A 22,233-nucleotide genomic window follows, 5' to 3' on the forward strand; every position below is an offset into this window, starting at 1 on the left:
TATCAATTAATGCCCAAGTAAATCTTAGAATCAGGTTACACGTCCGGGTGTTAGAAAATGTTATATTTGTCCCTCATTAGATATGCATTTAAGGTTTTTTCAAATCACATGTGTATAACACATGACCTTTAGTAATATTACTTATTCTTGCATCTCCCGAGCCGTTACCAAATTCATGTTTCTCTGGGGAAAAGGTTTTAAAGAGCAATGAGGAAACAAGCCAAACTTAAAATGAGTGTCCTCTAAAGAATAAGAAAGAAAAAATCATCAAGAGACAACCTCTCACTTCCGACGATAAAAAAGAGCAATTCAGTGCACGAAGTATCTTACATTTTGGCAAGGCTCACAGAAGGACCGCCCTCCAAAGGGTATGATATAGGCAATCTACTTTATACAAGCATCAATGACTGATTCAATGGCTCTAACTTGTGACCTATTTTACCATAGCTCCAAAATTTCTCTTCTTACCTCCACGAGTCCACTATAATATAACATATTTCATATACACAAATTTGCTATATGCAAGTTATTTCCTGTTTTTCATAAATTAATGTTATCAACAATATTACAAAGAAAACCAAAAATGAAAATTATAAAGTAAGTGGCCATATATCGCTTTATTTTATTGTATTATGAATCCTTTTCCTAAGAATGATATCCAGTGCCCACATTCTCCATTTTCATATCTTGCTTTACTTTACACAAAAAGACAAAGAAAAGTAAAGGTGTAAAAATGATCAGGATCAAAGTTGGTAGCTGACACAGAAATTCCCACATAAAGCACGTTTGGCCAAGCTTCTTATAAGCAATTTTTTTATTTTTTTTGTCAAATAAGTTTTGAAAAATTTAAAATGTTTGGTCAAAATGAAAAAAGTAAGTTTGAGTAGGAGCACAAACAGCTTTTCTGTTTTTGGGGAAAAGCTACAAATTTTACCTTTTTTCAAGAAGCAGAAACAGAAAATTAATTTATTCAAAATAAAAATATCATTACACTAAATTTATATTTTTCTTATTATTCCTTATTAATGTAACATTTCTATTTTCTTTTTCTTTTTTTACCATACATTTTTTTCTTTTTTATTCTATCATATTTTTATTCTCTTTCTCCTATTTCTCTTTGGAATATTCTCTTTACAATGAATAAATCTCTTCTCTTATATAGTGATTTATAAGAATATTTTTAATTTATATTGAGTGATATATGTAAACCATCATGTAAATAATCAGTAATACTAGATACCCCAATATTATCGCTTTGGAATAACTATATTTTATATTTATTGAAAATTTTAAATTATATTTTTATTACAATAAATATTTAAATTTATTTATCTCTTTTAAATAATACTAATTGTAAACTGAACATTTCGGTCTTTTTGCGTAATTTGATACTCAAAAGTATTTTTTGAGCTGCTTGGCCAAACAAAATTGGTTGCAAAAAGCACTACTCAATGAATTGGAAAAACATAAAATGCTACTTTGCAAAAATAATTTTTGGCAGCTTGGCCAAACGGGCTCTAAGTCTAATAAAACTCAAACGCTAGTCACCTTTTTAAAAAAAACAAAATAAAGAAGAAATTGTCATATCATGTTAGCAAAATATAGTGGGATGATAATGTCAAGGGCGGCTCAAGCACATACGAGGCCTAAAGCTAAAGTTTAATATGAGGCCTAAGTTTTTAAAAGAAAATTATTAGATATATTTTTATTGGAAGTCATTCTTTTAACTTTTTGAGATATAAAGTTATTAATAATTTTTTTATAATCAATTTTCTCTAATAATTCTTGTTCAATTGATAATATAGCCAACTTATTTAATCTTTCTTGAGATATTGTTGATCTTAGATAAGATTTTACAAAGCAATATAAGTATAGAACTATTGGAAACTTAAAAGTATTGTTGAATACTTGAACTAGTGAAATCTTGGAGAAAGAAGGTGAGTAATGAAATCTTGGAGAAACAAGTGAGTAAGAATATCAAAGAGAAACAAAAAAAAATATGTAGGGTTTTTCTGAAATATGAAGAGAATATTGGAAAAAAGAAAAGAAAAATTGACTTGGACAAATTAAGGAAGAAAGAGCAAATTTTTTAATGAAGGAGTAAAAAATAAAAAACTAAAAGTTATGAAAACTATTCATCTACGCATTTTTAAGCAAGTCAAATTATTATTTTATTTATATATCTAAAAAGTCTTCTTTCCTTTATATTAAAAACTCTAGTTTTGTATTAAAAATACTAAATATTATTTTTTAAATACCTATGAACCTATTATTTTTATAAAATGGGGCCCCCTAAAATTGGGGGCCTAAGGCACAAGCCTTATTCCACACAAGGTTGGAGCCGGCACTGGATAATGTCATACACTTAGGGCCCGTTTGGCCATAAATTATTTTGGCAGAATAGTCTAATAGACACTTGTACTTTGTCGCGTTTGTCATCTCGGTCCCTATAAATAATAAAGTTTCATCTAGATACTTATAGTTGTTCAAGATTGGTATTTTAAACCCCGCTTACCTCGCGCTGTTCTTCAAATCTCTAGCATGGATGACACATTAGTGTCCATATCAAATTTTCTATAATACATCATTATTAATTATTATTTTCACATTATTTTGAAAATTTTAATTTTCCTTTTTCATTCCACCACCTTCCGCCTCCCTCACAATCAAAATGAACAAAAAAACAGTGCCAAAATTACAGAAAAATTAACAAGTTCATCAAACCAACATTTAATAAGAGCAAGAGAAATTCCAATGGAGCTTTTAGTATTTTTCGGAACCTCAATACTTGTGGAGCTGTGGAGAATATTCCTTCCTTTAGAAATGGGGGTGGGGTGGGGGGAAAGAAGAAGAAGGAACAGGGAGAATAAGAAAAACATATGGGGTGGGGTACGGGGTGCGGGGAAGAACAAAAATATGGTATAGACCTTTGCCACAGGAGGTAAAATTTCTTTGAAAAATAAATATTCTTAACAGATACTCTTACACTATTTATTACAAGGGCAATGTAGGAAAAAATAATTAATTTATTCTTGAAATCTGAAAAATTCAGATATTTTGGATCACAAAAAAAAGTTAAAAAATAATTTATTGTGGACCGGAGGGAGTAATATTATGTTATCATTAGATGTAAAGAGAGTTCTTTGCTCAAATGGTCACTCAAGTATCCCAAATTATCTGCTAAAGTCACTTTTCTTTCGTTTCTAACAACAAAGTCACTTAACTATGCATATAACACTCAGAAGGTCATTCAACTAGATTTTTCAAAATTTTGATTGTCAAATACCTATTTTACCCTCTAAATTATTAATTCTTTTCAACTTTTTAAATATTATAATTTTTTTTTCTTTTTAATCTACGTTGTGGACTTACCTATAGAAAAATCTATCTTATTTATAAAATAAAAAATAAAAAAATAGTTTCAGCTCATATAATGACGACATAATAATATAATTGAGCATAATTTTCAACCATATATAATGTATATTATAAAAAATACCTTTATTTAAATAATTATTTTTATACTATGTGCATGGAATATATATTTTACAACCTTTATTTTCTGTAATTCTTGATTGTGTAAATAATTTTTTAATTTTTTGTTGTTAATACTAAAATTATTACTAACAAATTATTCTAATTATTGTTTTTTTACTATGCTCATAAATTTGTTATTCCAGCATTATATATGCTTAAATACTTTTTATTTTTAAATTTATAAATAAAATTTATTTATTATATAGGTAAGTCCATAATATAAATTAAAAAGAAAAAAATCATAATATTAAAAAGTTAAAAAAAAAAAAAAAGATAAATGTTTATAATTTAAAGGGTAAAATAAGTATTTGACAATCCAAAATTTGGAAAATCTAATTGAGTGACCTTCTGAGTGCTATAAGCATAGTTAAATGACTTTGTTACAAAAGAAAGAAAAGTAACTTTAGCAGATAATTTGGGATAGTTGAGTGGTCATTTGAGTAATGAACTCGACGTAAAGAGGTAGAGGTTATCACGTGATGGTTTATCTTTAAAAGGATACTCATTTATGGTTTCGATCCATTGCTCTTCTATCTGATACCTTAATTACAGTAACATAATGGTAAAGGTTAAGAGATGTTGCAACAATAAATACTTCCCTCCATCTCTACTTACGTGGTCATGTTTAAAATTAAATTATTTCAAAATAAGAAAATATGAATTTTTTTTTTGAAATAAAGTATAATAGTGTTTAAAGTTAAATTGTACGGCCTTCATTTTTAAACAGATAAAAAAATATGGCTTATGATGATTTAATCTTTGATGTTGTAAATACTATGCACAAAGAATAACTTCCTACCATTCGAAAGGTAATAAATAGGAGAGCCTTAAGGCTCTCTAGTCCAACAAGACATTGCTTAATCGTGGCAATGAACATTATTTTGCTTTTAACTTTTATATATTGGCAAATATAAAAAGAATTTTACACTATATATTAACTAAAAGATAACTACTTGGTGACTGATCATAGTAATAAGTAGGATTAGATTTTGGATTGTAAACGTCATTTTTGAATTTTGACGAGACTTTAGATGGCGAAGTCAATATTTGAAATTTATGAGTTCAAGAATTTTAGTTCTTTTAAGTTACATGATTCTGAATTAATAGTTAGTACATATTAAATGGATTAATTCTTAAGAAAAATATAAATTTTAAACTACAATTATTAAATTTGACTGAACACATACCTTAAACTCTAGTTCCGCCACCATTTTAGAAGCATTGATAATATGGTGAATATATAGATACAAAATAAGAAGGCCAAATACATAGAAAGTCCCCTTATAACTTGTCTATGATTTTTCATTTGGACATGTTAAACTTGGTGTTTCCTAAAGTATATTGAAAGTGTGCCTATTGAGTTACCTTACTAACTCTCATTTATAAAAATTGAGCGCGTGCAGATTACGCAAAATTATGTGGCTAAAACATCAAATGAAAGACCAACACGTGACTCTTTTTAATATATTTTTTCTCCTCTTCATTTTAACCACATAGCATTCTATCACAAAAAGAAAATGGGCTTATCACACCACACACAAAATAATCTTCAACGAAAAACAATTTTTTACAACTGCTTCTAATCCTTCATCTTCAATTAAAATAATACACCAACACATACAACTACTTGTAATCATCTTCAATGAAACTCTGTTGAGAATAAGCCTTGTTCGTTTTCTTATTTTTTTTTCTTTGTTGAGGTTCTTTTGTTTCCTTGATTGATTTTATTTGTTACATCTAATTAATTAAACCAGAGAAAGGGTAACGACGATAGTGGCAGTGATGTAAGTGAGTGTTTAATGGAAGGTGATTTGAAAATTATGATTTGCTTGGAGGAAATAAAGAAGAGAAAATTATGTTTAATTAATAGGCACAGATTAAGTATATTTTATGTGTCTAATAAGAAGTAGTAGTATCTATTATTAAGGTATCTAGATGAAAAGTCGTGACATGTTAAAGAGGGCTCTCATTGTGTTCAGCCAAATAAGAATAAGAATAAGAATGATACATACAAAATGAGAAATGGGTCAAAGTAAGGGAAAGGTATTCAAGTGGCTATAATTGAAACAAGCTAAAAGTTTGGCTATAGATTAAGTGTACGACATTATCATCCCACTACATTTTGCTGACATGATAAGACAATTCTTTTTTTGGAAAAAAAGTGACTGGCGTCTGAGTTTTATTAGACTTAGGTGGGAATTTCTGTGTCGCTACCCACTTTGGTTCTGATCATTTTTACACCTTTACTTTTCTTTGTCCTATTGTGTAAAGTAAAGCAAGATATGAAAAAGGAGAATGTGGGCACTGGATATCATTCTTAGGAAAAGGATGTTGGGTTTCGTAATACAATAAAATAAGAGATTTTTACTTATGTATATTATTTTTGAAATTTATTTATCTTCAATATTAAAATTTTAATTTAATTACAAAATGATATATAATTTAACAATTATATACAAAATAATGCATTTGCATTGACAATGCATCTTTAAACTTCTATTGGAAAAACATCCACTGATGGTTGTAGACATGATACAGAAGAAACATCAAACCCATGGAAAATGACAAATTTGGTGATGGAAATTAAGAGGAAGCTGGAGTCCATAAATGGCCTCTTGCAACACTATTATAGGGAGAGTGATGCTACTGCAAACAACATGTGGAAAATTTGATAAAAGGGAAAAACACAACCATGATTAAATAAATTATTCAGAATAGGACATTGATAAATAAATTGATGTGATTAGTTAAGAGTTTATACTCTATTGGCAGCCATTAAAAAGTATTTAAGCTTTGAATTCGAAAATTAAATTTTGTTAATTTGTTATATGTTTGGATTGAGTGCTGATGCAAATAATAAAGAATACTATTTGGAGTTTATATCTCAATTTTGAGAGAATTTGGTAAAGATTTGAGATGGTTTTGGTTAAAATTTTAGTTTGCAACTCGAAGAAGAAGACATAAACAAATTGTATATATTTTGTATATCTGGTATAGAAATGACATACAAGATATATACAATTAACATAATTGTAGACAAATTGTATATAAAATATAATTTTTGGCCGGATTCTATACAAAAATAATTGTATTTAAATTGCAGATAAATTATAGATTTTGACCGGATTTGTATATATTTTGTAAAAAGATTTAGTTACTTTTTATAAATAAAAAAACTTAAATAAATCGGATAAATAAATTTAATATCTTGTATATATACGAAAAAGTCCCATAAAATAAAGCGAGATATGGCCACTTACTTTATACTTTTCATTTTTGGTTTTCTTTGTAAATTTATTGATAACATTAATTTATGAAAAATAGGAAACAACTTGCATATAGCAAATTTGTGTATATGAAATATGTTATGTTATAGTGGACTTGTGGAGGTTAGAGAAGGGAAGCTTTGGAACAACGGTAAAATTGTCTCTGTGTGATCTATTCGTCAAAAGTTCGAGCTATTGAATCAGTCATTGATGTTTGTATCATGGTAGATTGCCTACATCATACTCTTTGAAGTGTGACCCTTCTCTGAGCCTTGTGAGAATGCGAGATGTTTCGTGCACTGAACTACTCTTTTTTATCGCCGGTAGTGAGAGGTTGTCTCCTGATGATTTTTTTTCTTATTCTTTAGAGGACACTCATTTTAAGTTTGGCTTTTTTCCTCATTGCTCTAAACTTTTTCAAAATGAGTTTGGCTTTTTTCCTCATTGCTCTAAACTTTTTCCCCAGTGAAACATGAATTTGGTAAAGGCTCGGGAGATACAAGAATAAGTAATTATTAAGGAATCAAGATGAAGAGTCGGGAAAAGTTAAAAGGGCTCTCTATGTATTCATCCAAATAAGAATAAGAATAATACATACAAATTGAGAAATGGATACAATAAGGAAATTTATGATAAGAGTTTATCACATTGCTCCTTTCCGTTCGAAAAATTCACTCTTTTTTGTTTTTTGGCTACCTTCTGCTCTATTCTAATGTCTCGTCGACCATCAATACTAGGGCATGTATCTTGAGTTGCTCGAAGAGATAGAGATTCTTCTTTCTCGTCGGTCATCAATACTAGGGTTTGAGTTGCTCGAAGAGAAAGAGAGAAAGAAGAAAAAAACTGAGAGAGAATCGAAGAGAGAGAGATTCTTCTTTCTCGTCGGCCATCAATACTAGGGCTTGAGTTGAAGGAAGAGAGAGAGAAAGAAGAAAAAATCTGAGAGAGAATCGAAGAGAAAGAGATTCTTCTTTCTCGTCGATCATCAATACTAGGACTTGAGTTGCTCGAAGAGAGAGAGAAGGAAGAGAGAGAGAAAGAAGAAAAAATCTGAGAAAGAATCTTGTGTTAATTGAAAGAAAGAGAGAGGAAACTCATAAATAGTAGCTATAGAATAGCGTATTTCATGTCTCAATGGTAGTATATACCATAAATATCTATTTTTCTATAAAATATAAAAGGTAGCATGTTTTGATCGAGTTTAAGTGTCCGGTTGAAATTTCGTAAAGTAGAGGGACCGGGATGTCAAAACAGTACAACTACAAGTGTCTATCAGGCTATTCTACCAATTATTTTTTACTTTTTTCAGAATAGATGTTTGGCCATGAAAATTTCACGTGAAGTTGAATTTTAAAATTTTAGGAAAAAAAGAAAAAAACAACTCCAAAAAGCTATTTTTCAAAATTTTCACTTCAAATCACTCACAAACATTCAAAAATAGCTTCAAATTATGTTCATGTCCAAACACAATTCTAATTTTCAAATAGCATTTTCACTTAAAAAAATTCATTTTTTTCCAAAATTTCACAATTCTTATGTCCAAATGCTCACTTAATCTATAGCCAAACTTTTTGCTTGTTTCACTTATAGCCACTTGAATGTTGTACGGATCCGACGAACTTTCTTCTCTTTTTGGCTGGAAAACGCCATCTCCGACGAACTTTCTTCTCTTCTTTGCTATTTTAGTCACATACAATAATATAAATACATTGTATTATGTACAAATCTACTCACACACGTTGTATTTTTATATAAATATATTTTTTTGCCTGTATTTATGTATTTCAAAAATCTGTATTTTTTTAATACAGCTGAATACACCTATATTCATGCATACTGTACATACAGTATGGATGAATACAGGATATAAACATTGAAATACACTAAATACAAATATTAAAATAGAACAGAATATAAACAATGAATACATTTAATTTTAAAGTACAGTAAAATATATTGAATACAAATAGAAATACAGTGAATGCAACCAATAAAATATGTTGAATACAGCGGCAATAACATGTATTAGGAATAACTAAAATACTGTTAATACAAATATATTTGAATACACTAAATATAAAATAGCGAATACAGTATATACAAACATCGAATCTAATGAATGCAACAGTAAAAATAAATATTGAAACACACTAAATACAAAAGTTAAATACAATAGTTATATACAACTGAAAAATCATTCTAATTAATTGGGTTGATGATGAGGCATGTTAGAATTGATTTTGTTGAGTTATATTAGGAGTGTATCACGCTAATTGATATTATTTCTGTTATTAGACAAATGGGCATAGCTATTTTTAAGGTGATTGCAGTTACTGTATTTGTGAATACATGACACGAATACATATGAATACATGCGCGTACAACTGGACTGCCATGATTTTAGGCGCTTTTTGCTGCTGTATTCATGAATACAGCAGCACGAATATATCGAATACACTATTGTAACAACTGAATAGTAGCTATATGAAGTAATTATGTATATGGTAGCTATATGAAATTAATAGCTACTAAACAATAGTAATTTTTGAAAATTCCTCATTTTCCAATGCAATTGAATTCTTCCATATGATCAGATGATGTGGCTCTTAATCCAATATAACTTTGAATTTAATTTATGTGCATAGAAGTGTAATGAATTTTTACATTATCAGTACTTCCTCAGGTCCATTTTAATTGATTTTTTGGCCCTTTTTTGATGGTCGACAATATTTGATTATTTTAGATATCAAGAAGTAATTAACTTCTTTTTTCCAATGTTATCCTTGGAGTAAAGAGCCTAGGAATATTTATTTTATTTTCAATAAATAAATTAAGATTAATATGGTCAAATTTATTATTAGTTAATGCTAAAAGTTGGATTCTTTAACATGTGTGAAAACAACCAAAAAAATCAATCAAAGTGAACCGGAGAAAGTATTATTCGATATGTTCTACAGGTTATCTATCTTATTTTTCATCTTAACATTGAATGGACGGTAACCTTTTGAATTATACAAATACTCCAAAAAAATAATTCACTTAAAATCTCAGTTCGCCTTTAATTTTCTCCACACTTCTCTACTTCAAAAAATAGCTAGTGTAAAAAGTAAAAACCTAATTTAACTAGAAATTGAAAAATCTATTCTATATGAATTTGATTATAAATTGTGTTTAGATATGAATTAAAAAGATCAACAAATACCAAATTCTAACTGAATTAATTTGTCTTCAATTAAATATCTTTTAAGTGACTAGTCGAGTATAAAAATACATAGTATAATATAAGTGGCTGGAGGCATGTTTTCTTTTAAAAGGTAGCTAATTGGATCCTAGAGTTTCAAAAGCTCTTTACATCTCTCTTCAACGAGTGGAAGAGAGACTGGAGAAGGAAACTATGGTGTTAGAATCTATCTCCAAGCTCCTTTATACAGCAAGTAAGCTCTTTCTCCTTTCTCTTTTTTTCTTGCTAGCTAGAGTAGAGTTCTGTCTTTTGTTTCATTGACTTTGTTAGTATTCCAAATCCAAAAGAATTTGTTAGTTTTCAACTGCATGAAAGTCTACGTACAAGCCAAACTCTCCATTGACACCACTTCATATATATATATATCATAAAGTTAAGGTAAAAGTAATTTGCTGTTACAGAAAAATAAAGAGACATATATATGGTATAAAAATTTACCCCGATGTTTATACCAAATTAATAGTAACATGACATGTGACTTTTGTAAACTCTTCTATCACCTGACTATGGTTAATCAAGGGCATTCAATTCACCAGGTTATTATAAGATGCGGTTTTAGCTTTTACTTTGTCTCTTCTAAATTGGTTAGTTCTCATCTTTTATTAAATGCATATGGAAACAATAGTCCAGTAAAACTCACAAAACTCGCTCTAAATCCGCCTTCTGTTTATCCAGCAATTCAAAGAGAGATTAAGAGGAAGCTGTATTAGGTCATTGTGTGTTTAAGAAGAAAGACAAAAATAAAAGAAAAAGTTTTACATAGATAAGGATTGGCACTATAGAGACGTGATTGAAACGGTAAGGTTATATGAACAATTCGTATTGTATCATAATGCTTTCTCTTTTATAGTAGTTTTGTCTTACGACAAATTTATCCGTCACTTATTTTAACTCTAGGGTGACTATGGCTTATTGTAACTCTAGGGTACTGATAAAGCCAGTAAAAATTTCTTCGGCTTCGTCTTGTTGATCGAGCAATGAGAAGAACAAAATAAAGTACAGTGATCGAATTGGTATAACATTTTAACACTTAAGGTGTAGTCTAGTGGTCAATAAAGTGTATTGAAAATGATGAGGTCTTACGTTCAATTCCAACGAAGACAAAAACTAGATGGTTTTTTCTATCTGTCCAAGCCTTGACGGAAAGAATTACTCGATATTTATGCCGCTGGAAGAATTAGTGTGCAAGTAAGTTCGCCTGAACATAACAATTATTAAAAAAAAAAAGTAAGTTAAACCAGAGTGAGTGAAAAATGAAAAGGTGAAGAAAATGTGCAAGATTGCAAAGAGAGCACAGGAGCCAGACAAGTGAACAGACATTTATCTATACCATTTTCAAATCTAGATCTGGTAAGATTCGTTAGAGATTCCTATTATCGAGCTTGATACAGATTGACAGTAAATTTAGAATGTGTCAGAATTATTACGTACATTGTTCAAAAGATTACCTTAATATATACTATCTTTTAATAATTACAAGTACAGAACAAGATTAGATTATACCTTAAAATAATTCCATTTACTGTCAGAACCAGTGACGAAAAAGTATAGATATAAAGCCTGCATCTTAAACTAGAACTAGAACTCACGTCTAAATCTTGGACACGCCATTGCTCAGAACAAAATTATATTAGAGAGTGCCCTGCATTTTATTCAAAATAATGCGTGGAGTTATACGACCTTTTCCATATTTTGTTTTTTCACTTCAATGACAGCTACATTTCCAGATCTAGTTTGAGTTTACTTTTACTGATTTATTCAACTTCTGGCTCTTTACTGTTTCAATTTTCTAGATTTAGCTGAATGGTTGGATTACAAAAAGAAGTGAAAAATGGCCTTACGCCATTACAAAATCTATTTACTCCATCGAGCAATATATTTATCCGTTTTCAGTAAAACCATATTGATAAACTCTAGATCTTCAGAAGGAAAACGAAAAAAAAAACCACTCAGCATTTCTTTATTTTCCAAGGTGATGGAACAAATCACTCTTAAATGCCATTCAAAAGAAGTTGTACAACAAATCAAGAGCCAGATAAATCTGTCTGCTGAAGCCTAGAGCTGCATTAGGACAATTAGAATAACCTAAGGTTTGTGAATGGTAGATTCACTACGAGACAAATATGAAGACATCATCTAGCGTCTCTGATGAAATTTGAACCCTAGTCTCTAATGGTTTTCACCCATTTCATTGACCCACTAGGCTATATCCTTAGGTGCCACTGACACGTTTTTTGGAGAACTAAAGCATGCCAACTCACCGGAAGGTCGACTTCGTGTATGATCTTATACCCTCTCCCTAACAAATTATAATGAACATTAGCATGCAAGGTAGACTCAAACAAAGTAGTAAATTAAAGATGCATGACCAGATGAGTATTAGCAGTTTCGTTCTACCTGAGATAAGACATAATCAAGAAGCTGCATTGTAGAGTCTAAATATAAAAGCAGTAAAATTCATGAATACATTAATCTCTCTTCTGTTTAAGCTATACGCAAAGAGAAGTACATTTATCTGAACAGAACCAAATAATGATGACTAGAAATTGATGAAATTTTCATATGGACTGCAGAGAAGAGATGCTAGTTGGTGAATCTTTTAATCTTTTTTTTTTTTTTTTTTTTAAACTCACCTTGACGGTGGGTGTTTAGGCATAACCCCAGACCTGTATATTAGCATCCAAAATGAGAACACATGAAGAAGGGGACATAAAACCTTACCTCTCCATCTACATCAAGTAAGTTAGGCATGCCTAACTTTATACATGTTTTTAATGACAAAATTATACATGTTATCTCCACATCATGTACTGTAACATCTCCAAGAACAAAGAGAGATCCTAGTGCAAAGAAAACTAGGTTAAAGAAGTTAAATTTCCAAAAGAATTGGGAGACTTACAAGAAATTCCCTTTCCTTCGTCTCTTGATCCTAAAATTAGGCATCTGGAATTGATCCGTCCTTGAGCAACCTCTAGCATCCCTTGGAAGGTCTTTCCAGTTATAGAAAAAAACAGCATCTCCATTTTGCATGTTACTTGCAGCTTTAGCGAGAACATCTGCTACAGAGTTTGCTTCTCTGTAGCAATGGTGAATCCTTTAATCTGATGATATTATGTTTCTTCTTTTGATCAGTGGCAGATGTAAACTCCCCTGAATTAAAGATTGCGTGGGTGCAGCCAACATCACGCTGCTTGTGGGAGGACGCCAGCATCATTATCCTACTTGGATTCCTCGGAATCTTACTGGTGAATTCACTCCTATGCAAATTCAGAAAGAAGGCAATGACAGTCGAGAAGTACACTTTTGGAACAAAAGCCCGTGTTTCTTACATGTTTAGCATTATTTGCACGACTGTATTATTGAGCACTCATCTCATAATGCTCTTGATGCTGCAAAGGAGAAACGGTGCTCACTGCCAATTCAAATTTCCAGTTCTTTCATCTGAGATTCTGCAATCAACATCATGGGCAGCCTCATTTGTCGTGCTCTGCAGAACTCTAAATAGGAATTACATCAAGTTTCCCTGGGTCCTTAGAATCTGGTGGATTTCCAGCTTCTTTCTGTCTCTTGCTCGTGCCACTCTAGATGCCCATTTTGTCATCACAAGTGACGAACAACTCGGACTTTCTGACTATGTGGATATCCTTGGTCTTATTGCATCTGCCTGTCTTCTGGTTATCTCTATCAGAGGGAAAACCGGCATAATTCTTGACATCTCAGACAGCACAACTGAACCACTTCTAAATGGAAAGAATGAAAAGCATTCAGAAGCTAAAAGGGACAGTCCATATGGAAAAGCTACTCTTATCCAACTGATCACCTTCTCTTGGCTTAACCCACTATTTGAAGTTGGAGTCAAGAAGCCCCTTGACCAGGATGAAGTCCCAGATGTCGACTTCAGGGACTCTGCAAGATTTCTATCTGATTCCTTTGATGAAAGCCTGAAGTATGTAAAGGAAAAGGATGGAACCACAAACCCATCTATCTATAAGGCCATTTATGTATTTGCAAGGAAAAAAGCAGCAATCAATGCACTCTTTGCAGTTATTAGTGCAGGATCATCTTATGTAGGTCCCTACCTCATAGATGACTTTGTAAATTTCCTCAATGAAAAGAAACTTCGGGGGTTAAGAAGTGGTTATCTTCTTGCACTAGCCTTTCTTGGTGCAAAAATGGTTGAGACAATAGCACAAAGGCAGTGGATATTTGGAGCTCGGCAGTTAGGCCTTCGGCTCAGAGCTGCTCTAATATCGCACATTTACCAAAAGGGCCTGCTTTTATCAAGTCAATCACGCCAAAGCTATACCAGCGGAGAGATAATCAACTACATGAGCGTAGATGTCCAAAGGATTACGGATTTTATATGGTACCTTAACACAATATGGATGCTACCCATCCAGATATCATTGGCAATCTATATTTTACACATGAATCTAGGAAAGGGGGCACTTGTTGCATTAGGAGCAACTCTGATAGTGATGACTGGCAACATACCCCTGACAAGGATCCAAAAAGGTTATCAAACTAAGATAATGGAATCCAAGGATGAAAGAATGAAATCCACCTCAGAGATTCTTCGAAATATGAAGACTATCAAACTTCAGGCATGGGATAGTTATTATCTCCAGAAGCTGGAAATCTTAAGAAAAGTGGAACATAATTGGCTATGGAAGTCACTGAGATTGTCAGCCCTAACTGCTTTTATCTTCTGGGGATCACCTACATTTATTTCAGTGGCAACTTTTTCCGGATGCGTTATGATGGGCATTCCACTGACTGCAGGGCGGGTCTTATCTGCATTGGCTACATTTCGGATGCTTCAAAATCCTATATTCAATTTGCCAGATTTGCTAAATGTGATAGCACAAGGAAAAGTTTCTGCTGATAGAATTGCTTCATTCTTACAGGAAGATGAGATTAAACCCGATGCAGTTGAATTTGTTCCCAAACATGAAACGCAAGTTGGGGTTGAGATAAAGAGTGGAAAATTCAGCTGGGACACAGAATCAAGAACCCCGACCCTTGATGGAATAGAATTACAAGCAAAGAGGGGAATGAAGGTGGCAATTTGTGGCACTGTTGGATCAGGGAAGTCAAGCTTGCTCTCTTGTGTACTAGGAGAGATGCCAAAACTGTCAGGGATTGTGAAGATCAGCGGCGAAGTGGCATATGTTCCTCAGTCTCCTTGGATATTGACTGGAAATATCAAGGAGAATATTCTATTTGGAAAACCTTATGAGAGTGTCAAGTATGACAGAACAGTTGAAGCATGTGCTCTGAAAAAAGATTTTGAACTATTCTCTGCTGGTGATCTTACAGAAATAGGAGAAAGAGGGATAAATATGAGCGGAGGTCAGAAGCAGAGAATACAAATTGCTCGTGCGGTTTACCAAGATGCTGATATATATCTGCTTGATGACCCTTTCAGTGCCGTTGATGCTCACACAGGCACGCACCTCTTTCAGGTGGGTTGTTAAGCAGGTCTATCAACTAGCAATTCTAGTGTTGGCTTTTCAAACCTCATTATCCATCTGGTGTGAGGTAATGTTATGGTATTTAAGTACTAATATTTACATTTTCTTCATGGCACAGGAGTGCTTGATGGGCGTTCTCAAGGACAAGACAATACTTTATATTACACACCAAGTTGAGTTTCTTCCTGCAGCAGATCTCATTCTGGTATGCAGGAAAACAGCATAAGTTTCAATTTGTTCCATTATTGCACCCAATTGATGTCATTTAACTGATAGAGCATCTGCATAATTTATGAATTCAGGCATCACCCACACAAAACAATGACCTGCCTGTACAGCGACTCTGAGAATGAATCAGATAAAAGAATTTCGAACGCTTTAGTTATATATACTTGTCTATATGAACACATCAAAGTCCTTTTAAGAAGGGATTTCATATTCGAATACACCTTATAATCCTGAAAAGGCAGGCCTTTTAGTTATGGGCTGAGCAAAAGAAAAATTGGGACAGTCATTTTTAAACTCTAGAAAATCCCAAAATAAAAAGATCTACTCCTTAATCAATTGTATACTTGTTGCACTGTGCAAACAAGCTTGAATTTGTTAGACCTTTCCAAGTATTTGGAGGTTGCTTATTTAGGATGCCAATATCATTTTAAACAATAATAGGAAGACTCTTTTGAATAGTAATACCTAGACTCTTATGGAAAATACTTGATGCATCTTAAGATTTGCAGAATTTTGAACAACATTCAAAACTATGATGTGAAAAAATTAATTCCAAAATATAACTCCTTAATATCAACAGGTGATGCAAAACGGAAGAATTGCACAAGCTGGTACTTTTGGAGAACTATTGAAACAAAATATTGGGTTTGAAGTTCTAGTTGGAGCACATAACCAGGCTTTAGATTCAATTTTAACAGTTGAAAGCTCAAGTAGAGTATCTGAACATGCAATTAATGATGGTGAGCTTGATACAGAAAGTAACACAAATGCAGAATTTCCAGTCACAAAGCAGGATTCAGAACACAATCTCTGCGTAGAGATAACAGAAAAGGACGGCAGACTTGTGCAGGATGAGGAGAGAGAAAAAGGAAGCATTGGAAAAGAAGTTTACTTTTCTTACTTGTCCATTGTGAAAGGTGGTGCCTTTGTTCCAATAATTCTTCTTGCACAATCATCATTTCAAGTTCTTCAGATAGCCAGCAACTACTGGATGGCATGGTCATGTCCCACAGGTGATGCAGCACCAATAGCTGAGAAGATGAACTTCATACTTTTTGTCTATGTGCTTCTCTCTGTTGGAAGTTCCCTTTGCGTTCTAGTCCGGTCATCATTTGTGGCTATAACAGGCCTTCGAACAGCTGAAAAGCTCTTCAGCAACATGCTGCACAGCATCCTTCGTGCTCCTATGTTCTTCTTCGACTCTACTCCTGCTGGAAGAATCTTAAACCGCGTAAGTAACTCAAATTTAGCTGATTGGGATTGGACATGGGGACAGCAGATCAGCTGTAGTATACTTCCCTTGATCTGAAGAAGTGTGGATTCAGCTACGTACTTCACCATTAGATCGCTGATAAATGTCAAAAAGAATTAACTAGTAAGAAACCAGACATGATAACAACTCTTCTTTTGTTTTTCCACTACTGCAATTTGCCTCTGAGAAGGAAAACTGATCAAAGACAGATACTAAAATGATAAGTCAGAGGATACATATCAGTTATATCTCATTACCGCATAAAGCAAGTAGGATCTTTCACTGTACAGTCATGCGGTATCTGAATGTGTAACTCATAAGTTAATCCACAGAAAAGTATCAGAATAAGAAAATCAAGATAATACCATGAAAAAACACAGTGAGCTAATTCTAGCCATAACCTAAAGAACTTAAGGCTGAAATTCAGTTTATTCATTGATGCAATTCCATTGGATCAATCACTCAAGAACATATTATTACATGAACAGGTATCCACAGACCAAAGTGTTTTAGACTTGGAAATGGCAACCAAGTTGGGTTGGTGCGCCTTCTCCATTATTCAGCTTCTTGGGACAATTGCAGTCATGTCACAGGTCGCATGGGAAGTATTCGTCATCTTTATTCCAGTAACAGCAGTCTGCATTTGGTACCAGGTGAGTAAGATGTACAAGTTTTAGATTTCTAAATGCTAATTATATTAAAACAAGAAGATGCTGGTTTGTTTTGGGCAAAGAATTCTAGTGGTCAAGTTAGGGGAGGCTGACACGGCGATAAAACCAAGTTTGCTGCTAAAATAAGTTCTCATCTCCACCTTATAGAAGAGTTTTTGTATACATGATCAAGTGAAGTTTGGGAAAATATTAGTAAAATTATATTTAAAGATCAAAGGATGAACAAACTTTATGTTTGTTGAAGATTACAAAGATTCTTTCTAATTTTTGTAGAATGTTATTTTAAGATATTATTGTTAAAAATGCCAGCAATACTACATACCAACTGCAAGAGAGCTTGCTCGTTTATCTGGAGTTCAAAGAGCTCCAATCCTCCATCACTTTGCAGAATCACTCGCAGGAGCAGCAACCATTCGTGCTTTCAACCAAAAAGATCGATTTGCTCTTGCAAACCTTTGTCTCATAGATGGTCATTCAAGGCCATGGTTCCACAATGTATCAGCAATGGAATGGCTTTCTTTTAGACTGAACCAGCTATCTAATTTTGTTTTTGCCTTCTCCCTTGTTCTGCTAGTCACACTCCCTGAAGGAATTATAAATCCAAGTAAGTATCAGAAATTGCTTTTCCTTCATGTTATTATGTAGAGCACAAGTAGGAAAACCAAGACGTTAAAAGCACAAAACTGATGTCGCTTTATATTCTACAGGCATTGCAGGATTGGCAGTAACGTATGGAATCAATCTGAATGTTTTACAAGCTTCAGTAATATGGAATATTTGCAATGCTGAAAACAAAATGATATCAGTTGAAAGGATTCTCCAGTATTCAAACCTTGCGAGTGAAGCACCTCTTGTGATTGAAAATAGCAGACCATCAAGCACTTGGCCAGAAACTGGAACAATTTCCTTCAAAAATTTGCAGGTAATGATAGTGTCACATAGCTTAGATCAAACTAGACTCAGTTCTGAGGTTTGAACACCTGACATGAAGGGAATGAAGCTCTATTTACCGAAAACTGGCAGCAATATTATATACATGTTTTAAAAAAAAAGTTTTAGCTTGCGTGGCTGAAAGTTTCAACCCTCTGATATCATCACCATATCTCTCTCTGCAGATACGTTATGCTGAACACCTCCCTTCTGTTCTGAAAAACATTACATGCACATTTCCAGGAAGTAAGAAAGTCGGTGTTGTGGGCAGAACAGGAAGTGGTAAATCAACCCTCATTCAGGCCCTTTTCCGGATCGTAGAACCAAGAGAAGGAAGCATCATCATCGATGATATAGATATTTGCAAGATAGGTCTTTATGATTTGAGGTCAAGGCTAAGTATTATTCCTCAGGACCCAACAATGTTCGAGGGAACAGTTAGAGGAAACTTAGATCCACTAGCAGAGCACTCTGATACTGAAATCTGGGAGGTACTTATTGCACCGAGTATTGCACAAATAATTATGCAAAAATGACCACTTAAATTGACAGATTGTCTTATAAGTCATCTTTGCATGGTAACAAGCTAAAAGCACAAAAAACTTGTTAACCCTCTGGTAGGTCTTGTACTTGTTTTGCAAAGTTTAAATGACTGGGTATAAACTTTAACCAACTTCTATATGTAGTCAAGAAAAAAGTTGAAATTAACTTAAATATTGGTGATTCGATTGTGAATAATGTGCAGTAATCTTCTTTTGTCAGGCTCTGGACAAATGCCAACTTGGTGATATAATACGTGCAAAGCCAGAAAAGCTGGAAACTACAGGTGAGACTAGAAATTTCTTGATTAAATATAGTAATTTAAGACTCGGCTTTTTTTTATGAAAGCAATCGCGTATTACTTCTTGAAAGCTACTAATGCGGTCAGTTTAACAGTGGTTGAAAATGGAGAGAACTGGAGTGTCGGTCAAAGGCAGCTTTTCTGTCTTGGAAGAGCCTTGCTAAAGAAAAGCAGCATTCTCGTTCTGGACGAAGCAACAGCATCAGTTGATGCTGCAACTGATGCAGTGTTACAAAAGATTATCAGTCAAGAATTCAGAAATCGAACAGTTGTCACAATAGCTCACAGAATCCATACAGTCATCGATAGCGATCTTGTCTTAGTCTTGAATGAAGGTAAATATTTGAATACATCTAATATCTCTCCATCCTCTTGATTTGAATAAGCTGCTAACTTCTTGATTCTAACTATATGAATTCCTTCACTTGTTAACAGGAAGAATAGCCGAATATGACACACCAGCAAAGCTATTGGAAAAAGAGGATTCTTTCTTCTCAAAATTGATAAAGGAGTATTCAATGAGATCCAAAAGTTTTAACAGCTTAGCTAAATTACAGACTTGACCTTGCTTCTCAAAAAGGTCTATATCAGCCTCAGCTACTAGCCTACTGTAGAGGTCAACTAAGCACCCTGACAGTGCTTTTGTAAGCTTAGTTCACCAATCACCATTCATAGGGAGTTGAAATTTTGTAAGCTTTCAGTATAGTAAAGAAGCTTCTCTATTTGAAAGAACATTGCACGCAATATGAAGAAGGATACACACCCCTAGCATTAAAATTCTGTAACATTTGTAAACCATGAATTACTTTTGTTCTTGAAGTTACCAAAAAAATCTGTGTAATCTAAGTTTCACTTTGAGAGAGGTTAAGTTGATGTCGCAAATAAAGAAACTTCCAAAATTCTCACGTGTTACTATCAGAGGGTAGTAACAAACAAAAAGTATAAGTTCAATAAGCAGGCAATTTTTGATATATATGTACTACTCAACTCCGAATAAACAGTTAACAAATTATCGAGCCAATTATCAGGAGAGGATAGGTGAGTGATAGAGGCATAGAAGTAACAACATGGAGATTCGATACTCAAATCCCAATTAAAACACTCAGTGTGAGTCCATCTACTCTAGCCTTGAGAGGTTTACCCTAGAGGCGGAGCCACAGTGTGGGTTACGAGTTCGGCCGAAACCATTAGCTATTCAAATCATGTATTTATCTTAAAATTTCACTAATTATGTACAACTAATTAATTTGAACCAGTAACTTAAAATGATTAGAATCTCGAACCCATAAGCTTGAAATTTTGGCTCCGCTCTGGACTTTACCCCAGAACTTTGATTTTCCATAGAGTTAAAAAAGCATTGTGCTTGAGCAACAAAAACTTAACAGTTTCCAGCATTGAACGTCCACAGCAGACCAAAAGATCTTCCTACTTCATGCATGGGCGCCGGAAAATTACATGTAGATGTTGAATGTCTTTGACTTCATGGTATGTTTTCTTCTTTATATTTTGAATTACTATTGACTTCATGCCTCCCACCCAAGGGCAGATGTAGAGTTCAATGTATGGGTTCATCCGAAACCCAGTAGCTTGACTCGGACTGTTCGGTAAATCTAAAAGTGCAATGAATTGAAGAAATTCATCAAAGATCAACTCATCTGTGTCTAAATTGTTACAAGGAATCTGAGAGATAATCGAGTTTTACCTGAATGAATCAAAACAAGAGGGGCACCCAACTATATACGCACTTGCTCCATCAGACTTTGACTTGAAAATGCAAATGGATTGACGATTTCCATCGGCAGTAAAGCCTATAGCAATTCCAATGGTGTGTATTTTCTGTGGGAACGTAGAATGAGATTTGAGAATCGATGATAACCATAAGAGGTCGACGCTGTGTGAAATTTGCACTTAGTTTTTTTTTTTTTTTTAAACAGCTTGTTCGCATGGTTATAATATATGGTATTGTAATGTATGGTCGGATAATACAACATTTGGATATATTATATTATTTACCGTCATTTTATAATATCACGCACTAACAATACGAAAAATAAACTTGTTTACCCTTAAAAATGAGTAACAATTGAATTTATACGCGGTTTAAAGGATACGTGATTTAATTCGAGAACAACAAATAATTAGACTAAAGTGAGAATGAACTATCAAACCATAATGAACTATCAAACCAATCGTAATGGAACAATCAAGCCCGGTCTTAAGCTGAACACTAAAACCCGGCCTCGATCGAACCCTCGATATGAGCTCGGTTGCAATTAAAGAAGAGAGTAACTAAAGAACACTTTGAATAATAGCTAAAAGACAAAAATAAACTTTTATTCCTTTGATATGCATGTCAACATTGTGTTAAAATGAAAAAATTATATAATAGGGGAATTTTAATCCTAGTACAAGTCGAAATAAGGTAAAAATCTTCTTTTTTCGGTAAATGTCGATCTACAGTTTATATCAGACGGGATTTGCGCCGTAATATCCGGTTGAGAGCAAATATTATGGCTCCCTACTCGTCATGCTCAACCGTTTAACTTTTTCCCGTGGTCTCGAAACTATACTTGGTCCAGATCCGTTGTTTAGCCGTGCCCGATCCTAGATGCATTGTTCATCCCTCCCGAGCTCCGACACGAGGGACCCTTCGGCTTCGCTTGAAGTTTCTTGGACTGTGCTTCCCTCTCGTTTCTTTATTGGGTAATCGGGGGTAACATTGTCCCGAATTTTACTCGTACACACATATTCCCCTCACTTTTTGGAGATCAGATCTATCAAAACGACGAGAAG

General features: G+C 33.3%; 1 protein-coding gene and 1 long non-coding RNA gene across 5 annotated transcripts; one reads left to right on the plus strand and one right to left on the minus strand.

Moving 5' to 3' along the window:
- Positions 1 to 10,084: 10,084 nt before the first annotated feature.
- LOC104084733 (putative ABC transporter C family member 15) lies at positions 10,085 to 20,308 on the plus strand. The gene is made up of 11 exons (XM_009588681.4): positions 10,085 to 10,237; positions 13,177 to 15,509; positions 15,637 to 15,723; positions 16,327 to 16,977; positions 17,487 to 17,651; positions 17,979 to 18,273; positions 18,377 to 18,591; positions 18,785 to 19,090; positions 19,362 to 19,425; positions 19,536 to 19,775; positions 19,876 to 20,308. The coding sequence occupies exons 1-11, from the start codon at positions 10,198 to 10,200 to the stop codon at positions 20,001 to 20,003; spliced, it is 4,524 nt and encodes a 1,507-aa protein (XP_009586976.1). The 5' UTR covers positions 10,085 to 10,197; the 3' UTR covers positions 20,004 to 20,308.
- LOC104084732 (uncharacterized) lies at positions 16,615 to 21,363 on the minus strand. 4 transcript variants are annotated; one of them, XR_011410271.1, is made up of 6 exons: positions 21,143 to 21,362; positions 20,896 to 21,050; positions 18,502 to 18,649; positions 17,992 to 18,252; positions 17,256 to 17,635; positions 16,615 to 17,094 (listed from the first exon to the last, which is right to left on the minus strand). It is a non-coding gene; the product is annotated as an uncharacterized lncRNA (long non-coding RNA). The 4 variants fall into 4 exon arrangements; XR_011410270.1 differs by having other exon boundaries at positions 18,502 to 21,050; positions 21,143 to 21,363; XR_004503872.2 differs by lacking the exon at positions 20,896 to 21,050 and having other exon boundaries at positions 21,143 to 21,361.
- Between the last annotated feature and the right edge of the window lie 870 nt (positions 21,364 to 22,233).

Source organism: Nicotiana tomentosiformis, chromosome 8, assembly GCF_000390325.3.
Source record: "Nicotiana tomentosiformis chromosome 8, ASM39032v3, whole genome shotgun sequence".
In the NCBI taxonomy this organism is placed as follows: domain Eukaryota; kingdom Viridiplantae; phylum Streptophyta; class Magnoliopsida; order Solanales; family Solanaceae; genus Nicotiana; species Nicotiana tomentosiformis.

Bases quoted from the DNA above. Each gene is read 5' to 3' on its own strand.
- LOC104084733 (XM_009588681.4), top strand. From the start codon at position 10,198: ATGGTGTTAGAATCTATCTCCAAGCTCCTTTATACAGCAA. The intron at 16,978-17,486 runs GTAAGTAACTCA...TTACATGAACAG, and splicing joins CTGGAAGAATCTTAAACCGC to GTATCCACAGACCAAAGTGT. The intron at 19,426-19,535 runs GTGAGACTAGAA...TCAGTTTAACAG, and splicing joins AGAAAAGCTGGAAACTACAG to TGGTTGAAAATGGAGAGAAC.